Raw genomic sequence first — 7,735 nt, 5'->3', positions numbered from 1 at the left:
AAAGAAGGAACAAGGAACTTGTATGAATATTATAAAATCATTAATTATAAACAATTATAATTATTTGTATATCTTTCACACGTAAAGAAAGTTGTGAAGTTATGAGCAGATATGCAAAACAACTTCCAATAAGAATCAGCTTTCGCATTTAGTACTTTGCGTTGTGCCGCTCCTGAGCGCGCCAACTTTAGACGATATGATTCGTTAATTTTAAACGCTTATAATTCAAAAGTTATTATAGCCTCAACATTTTGGTATTAGAATTTTCGTCTTAAAATTATCTCAAGAATCTCCCCTTAAAAGGAAATCATCTCTTTACTGGACACCCTGTATATAATAGTATGTTATTCAATACACATTATCAAAACAAATATTTTATACTAATTTTAATTTTGTGCATTTTAGATTGCAAATAGGATAATAATATTATTTTTATTATATGTATTTAATATATTCTGCAGCAAAAGTAATAAACTCATTTCTATACTTTGTAATATGCTATCTCTGTTCTATACTTCCTTATTTATTCTATTTTAGTAACTATTTCTATCTTAAACATATATTTATAAAATGAAACATTGAATAAATAATGATAAAATAATAAATATCAATATGTAATATATTCTAAAAAAGCTACATTATATATATAGTATATAAATAAGGTTAAAAACATTAAATAACTCTCATTGTCAAATTATTCATAATTCTTTGTCGTTTAACATTACTATCCTCCACTCTATTAGATATTAATGTTCCATACGATGTATCTTCTTCATATACTTGATTTAAATCTATCAAATCTCCTTTCAATATACAAATATTATGTAATACATAAGTAGCTACTAAGTATTCAGGAATTTTTTCTATAGTGACCATAGCCAAACAATCGAGAATGCTTCTCCAGCGTATTTTCCACAGCCCAATTGCTCTTTCAATTGAAGTTCTCACTGAAGAATGACACAAATTAAAATTTTTTTGTCTGGCTGTTAAATGCCCATTATCCTTAAAGGGCACCATAATATGAGGATGAATACTATAAGCAGCATCTCCGACAATATGAGAATCGTTAGGAAAATAGATTAGTGGATTTTCAATATATTCTCTGACAGAAGAGAGTCGAAAAACACGTGCATCATACACCGATCCAACATTCCCAGCCAAAACACTTGTAAAGAGCAATTTTTGAATACAAATTACCTAAAAAAAAGGTGAAATTGAAACAAATAAATGTTAAGAACTTTCAATTATTTTTAAAGATATTTTTTAAATTATTACTTGTACATATGGATTGAGTGATATCCTTTGCGGTTTACATATGATTGTTTATCCTCCTGTGGAGCAATTATCTTGAAGTGCGTACCATCAATAGCTCCGATAATTTTAGGGAATCCACTAACTTTTTCAAATTCTTCCATCACTTTGGTTGCTCTCTCATCCTGAGGCCACTGAATAAATCGTGGAGCAAGAGTGTGCAAGGCATAAGTAACTCTCCTCATAATACGAATTGCTGTAGCTTTTCCTACATCGAATTTCACACATACAGACCTATAATCCAGATTTCATATAACAAAATGAAAAAGATTTCTTTTTTTCTTAGCGAGAAGCTAAGATATATTGTGTTAATATACCTATATGAATCAGGTGTTGCCATCATCCACAAAGCTAACAGAAGTTGTTTTTGAGCTGGTATAGGTTTTTTGCCACTAACGATTTTATTAATAAAGGTGCTATTATTTCTAATAAGAACTTAAAAGTTGTAGGAAATAATCTGTAAATAAATTAATTGAAATTTCACAATTTATATTAATAATTATTCTAAAATAAAAACTGTTATGATACTATATATAATGTTTTCTTAAACAATGATCATTGGCTATACCTGAAGTGTATTTTGAATTCTTCAGAGGTGTAATTAGAAACTATTTTTTCCACATACTCTTTGACGCGAAGTCTAATTTGTGTTTCATTTCTTTGTTTGTTTAGACCTAAATCAACAACTGTAATAAAACCTTTTATTTCTTTCTCTTCGCTCTCGTCATCACTTAAAGACATATTTATTAAAATTCTAAATCATCATCTTCATCATTGCTTTCGCAACAAGATTCAAAAAATTGCAGCAATGTAATTTTCTCATTTATCTCCATTTCTTTTTGTTTTACCAATAATTGGATAAAATATTTATCCTTTTAGGTTATGATAATATAGGTCCTGCATGTAAAAAAAAAGATCAAGAACAAATATAGGAATAAATATTAAATATTACGGATAAAAAATTAGGAAATGAATATGTAATTGCTTAATGGGTACAAATAGGATATAAAACATATTAAAAATAAGAAGAAGGAACATATACCACACGCTGGTTAAAGGTAGCAAAAATCTCGTGTATTTAATAATACTAAAATTACATAAATATAAACGTTTCGGTCATTAATGTGACCATCTTCAGTATATACAAAACTTTTAATTTAATTCCCCTAATGTATTTTAAATAATAATATGTAAATAATAATGGGCAAATCCACAAATCTTTTAACTTTTACAGTGCCTTGAGTTTATTCTTTAACGAAAGGCAAAAAACAAAATCTATATAGAGAGATTTACTTAAACTGACACATTTTTCAATAACCAATTACTAACAGGATGCCATGTATCGATGAAAAAAATTTAGAGCACTTCAAATCTATAAAAATGGAATTTTTTACTGCGTGCCTAACGCGTATTTTTTAACACTTTACCTTATAACTTTTGGAACGAGCTCGTTTGTAATCTAAAAATTATAGGTTTCGTTAATTAGTAGTTATAGAAGGTAGGGAGCATTAAAAAACAGGTGTGCCTATCGCAGAATAAAGTCTGCATGTGTCTGAAGTCGCGTGGCACGAATTTATAAAAACGTAGTATTTTGTATATTTTTACTTATAACTTTTGGAACGAGAAATATCACGGGTCCCTGCTTAAATGAGTTATTTATGATCATGTAATAAATGATTTCCTACAAAGAAAATGTGTGTGCTTAGTAAACGCTTGATTCTATGAGTAAGCAAGGTAGAAAATGAAATCGTACCTTTATTAAAAAGATAACGTTTTTGCTAGGCACACGTAAAATTTACATTCGTATATTGTAATTATATGAGTAGTTCATTGATCTTTATGTTATAAAACTACTGTGAAGTTGTTCAAAAAATAATTTCAAAAGACGCTATATGTCAGAGGTTATTGAACATTTCGGAATATTATGACTGATAGGTTACACGATAACCTTCGGCTGAATGCGCCCAATGATTGCTGTGAAGTTGCCATATTTCGAAAAAAGAAGATCACCGAAAATGAAAACGTCGATTTACCTGCCACATTTGCACAATTTCATAACATTAAAAGTTTGTTTAGTGGTTTGTCAATTGGCAGCTTTGTACATGGTGTCGTTACATAGAAGATTATTTTCATAATATATATTGGAATATTGGTAAATATACTGTTTCAGTGTAGCGTAATATAAGCGTATTATTCATTTAGTTTTGTACTTTAAAAAGAATCATTCCGTAAATGCCTTAGATACGACTACCATCATGGCTACAAAAGAAGAACGTGAATTTAATCTGCAACAAAAAAGACAAAAAATGAAAGAGAAACGAATGATCGAGAAAAGCAAAAAGCAAGAAGAAAAAACAAGAATGGATGAAGTGAACAAAAAAAAGAGACAGCAAATTCATAGCGAAAAAAATCTTAATATGGATTTTACCAGGGAATGGAAAGTTACTTTTTAAAAGTAACTAGTTACAGTTACTCGTTACCGAGTAAAAAATGTAACTAGTTACAGTTACAGTTATCGCTTTTTAAAAGTAACTCGTTACAGTTACCGTTACTTGAAAAATAACTTTTCGTTACTTTTTTTAAATCAATTTAAAAATGTACTTTTGCATTTTTTTATATGTAATACTGACAAATATATAGTTTTATTTAAAAAAAAAAAAAAAAATGTAGAATGGCTCAAATAATAAATTAAATAAAAGTAAAATGAGAAGGGTTACGAGCCAATAATGAAACAGTTTATTTCCGATAACAACGATGATGAATGTAATTAAATGTATAAATATATATTAGAACAATACATAGATAAAACAAGATAAAAACAAACGACGTTTCGACACTTATTGTCATCGTCTTTTAAACTGTTTCGCTTTTGGGTTCATAGCCCTTCTCATTTTACTATTATTTAATTTATTTTTTAATTTTTTTTAAACACAATTTTGTAATTCTAAAACCTGTAAAATATGCAGCAAACTGAAATATTTGTATGTCCTATGTATTACATAGAAGATAGAAGTGTAAAATAATTACTGAATCATGACGGCCGAATGTCTAAGGGCTTTCAAGTCTTATTGATAAGCGCTATAGATAGCATGTATCCAATCGAACCGTGTTCAATCGTGTGCAAAGTAACGACAAAAGTAACTGTAAATTTCGTTACCGTTACCCAAAAAATGTAACTCGTTACCGTTACAGTTACCAAAAAAAGAAAGTAACGCAGTTACCAGTAAAGTTACCAAAAAAGTAACTTGTAACTGTAACTTCGTTACAAGTAACGAGTTACTTCCATTCCCTGGATTTTACACAAAATCATGATAGATTACAAAAATTAGAAAATACTTATCAGAATAATATGAAACGAGTTTTGAGGCCGCGCGTTACAGTTCCGATAAAAAACAAGACAGCACCGGGATCACGTGTTTCCCGTAGGACAAATGCAAAATCGGCAGATTATTTCAGTGCCGTTAATAATGACTTAACTTCTAGTACAATTTTCAATGATTCAGAAGTAACTAATAAAAGTAATTTAGAAATCTCTAATGATGTACGTAAATCTAGTGCCAAAAATATTTCAGATAAATTAAAAACGATGAAAAGAAGAGAACTAAAACTTCGAAGAATCATTTCAAAATTACAAAATACTATTGTGAAACAGAAGAAGATGATTAAATCGTGGAGAATGAAATACTACCGGCTAAATAAAGACAAGAATAAAGAAAATGAAATTCTCAAAAAGGTAAAATCTATTGAAAATCAAGGAAAGATTGAAATTAGGAGGAGTTTGATTCAAGGCGTGATATTCAATCGACAACTGCAAGACAGGAAAGATAAGTTGAAAAACGAAAAGGAAAGGTCTATTTTTGCATAAATGATATCAGGTAAAATTAATTATTTTCGGGGTGTTGGTTTAAAGTGAGTAATCCCCTTGCCTCTTACGTGTGCGTGCGTGCGTGCGTGCGTGCGTGTGAAAGCGGTGGGTCTGTGTCACACACGCACGCACGTACACACACTTCACACACACACACACACACACACACACACACACACACACACACACACACACACACACACACACACACACACACACACACACACACACACACACACACACACGTGAGAGGCAAGGGGATTACTCACTTTAAACCAACACCCCGAAGGGATCAGTTTCCAGTTACGTCCACGTCGTTGATCCTGGGTAATGCCGAGAGCAGGACACATTCTTATTTTAGTCGTATTCGACCCAAAGTTTTGAATGTCCGGAACGCGACTTCAGATTCATAATCACCGACTCCAAAAACCTACGAGTAACAAATTTTAATAAAATCCGATCGATATATCAAAATTTGTCGGCCATTTTGGATTAGCCATTTTGAATTTTTGAAAACTGACATCAGATTTACATTTGGCGACCCAAAAAACTTTTACATACAGAATTTCAGAATAATTAAAGAATTTTTCGAGTTTTATTGTATGAAGTTAGTTTTAAATTTTGGAACTTGTTGACTTTTATCAGCCATAATAGCGCCGTCATTAAAATTTTTGAAAGAAGCCCATCGGCATTTAAAAGTACACAGATGTACAAATTTTTTAAGCCCTTGAACGTTTAAATCCGTCAAGCCAAATTTTGTCTGGAGGTCTGTCTGAGTTGACGTGGAATGTCCCGTATGTAAGTTTGCAAGAATGTATACAAGATGATGTATGTATGTACGTAAAACTGGGAGTGTCCCATTTGACTACGTTGCGATTGACCACAGGTACTCACAACGGCCGGTACCTACAGTTTTTTTATTCAAGCACTGTGCATGAACCGATGATCAATCGCAAGATGGTCAAACGGGCACTACTCCATAAAACTTGTCATATTGCTTTATTCTATATAACACTAATTCTTTCTAGTATTCCATCTATGTTACTACATTTATATTCTACATTATAATTATTACATTCTATTATAAATATACATATTGTTACGTCTCCGACGTCCGCGTTCGACGTAATGCTCGCGCGCGTTCACGGAGAAATAAGGAGAACTCATGATGGAACAAGAAGGTTTTATTTAGTAAACACACAACAAGGAACACAATGTAGCGGAACGTTTTTAAAGCACGATGAGAAGCCACGTCCGAGCGCGACGACAGCTCCCACACAAATCCGTTAAACAACCACGGTCGCGTTGCTCGGCAACGCGATCTTCTTCCTGCAGGGACAACGAATTCCAGCGCTAACCGGGTGTCGAGAGGATACAGGCGCAACACTGCCCCCCTTCTTCTAGATTGTCGTTCCGACAATCGTGAACCTCGAAGAACGTCGGCCTTCAAAAAGATTTCCGAGTACCCGACCAGTTCACCTGCTCCCTACTGCGCTGCTGCCTCAGTTTTCCGGAGCTCTGGCCCTCTTGGGTCTCTTATCCCTTGACTGGCTCCCAAGGCTACCCGAGTCTTCTTCCCTTCTGGGCAGGGCCCCTCTTCAGTTCCCTCCAGAGGGTAGCTAATCCTCCAGAGTACGGAACCCGTTCGGGCATCCCCCCCATTTTCCAAAGCGAAACTCCAGGCTCTTCTTGCCTCTTTTCTTGAGGCCTTGCGCTCTTGGTTCTTGTTTTTCTTCGAAAAGAGGGAGGGAAATTTACGATTGTTTCGGTCGCAGTACCTTTACCTTCATTCCCCGCCTCGGCATTCGCCCTACGTCCCGCCGAAAAACTGCGACTCAAAAACGACGGACGAGGCAGCCTTCTTAAAAAAAAAAAAAAACTTGTATCCCTCGACGAATTCGAATTCTTCTATGAATTCTTGAATTCCTCGAACCCTCTCGCCGTATCGCTCGTCCCACTGCATTCTGAAATTAAAAATTCTTAACAAGCAACAATTTTTATAAAGACGTATCGATACCAGGGCTACCGAGCTCCACACTATCTTTCAAAATAATGTGCTAATCTGTCCGCGTGCACAATTTTATTTTTACCCTTGTTCGACTTGCGAATACAAAATACGACATCACTAAGTTTTTTAATTATGACATAGGGACCCTCCCAACTAGGGATGGGCATTTCCAAAAAAAGCATCGTCCCTGAAAATATCGATTTTCAAATGTATCGTTTTGGTACATTCTTCAAAATATCGAAAATCATCGATTATTTACATCCTTTTACAAAATTAATACCTATAATAATTAAGGTGTAGTAATATTATACCAATTTAATTAAAATTTCCCGAATAGTGATCCAGTGGTAAAATTCTAAGCATCGGTTGCTGTGAATGGCTGTTATCAATAGCTACGTGGTCAAAATGGATGCTTCCAGATACAATTGCTGGATTCACACTGCATCCGATTTTCTTCGTACGACAACTCTGCAACAAATCAGAAAAATCGTATCATCGAGACAAAGCAAAATTTTATTTTCTGATTGGTTGCAGAGTCGTCGTATGACGAA

The 7,735-nt window shown here is 33.4% G+C and overlaps 1 protein-coding gene across 1 annotated transcript; it reads right to left on the bottom strand.

Annotated features, from left to right (window-relative positions):
- Positions 1-672: 672 nt before the first annotated feature.
- LOC108773542 (uncharacterized) lies at positions 673-2,052 on the bottom strand. The gene is made up of 4 exons (XM_018539379.1): positions 1,880-2,052; positions 1,629-1,703; positions 1,314-1,545; positions 673-1,197 (listed from the first exon to the last, which is right to left on the bottom strand). Exons 1-4 carry the CDS (start codon positions 2,050-2,052, stop codon positions 673-675), a joined length of 1,005 nt encoding a protein of 334 aa, XP_018394881.1.
- Positions 2,053-7,735: the final 5,683 nt, after the last annotated feature.

Source organism: Cyphomyrmex costatus, unplaced genomic scaffold, assembly GCF_001594065.2.
Source record: "Cyphomyrmex costatus isolate MS0001 unplaced genomic scaffold, Ccosl1.0 scaffold2133, whole genome shotgun sequence".
Lineage (NCBI taxonomy): Eukaryota > Metazoa > Arthropoda > Insecta > Hymenoptera > Formicidae > Cyphomyrmex > Cyphomyrmex costatus.
This window is presented reverse-complemented; position numbering and strand designations above follow the sequence as displayed.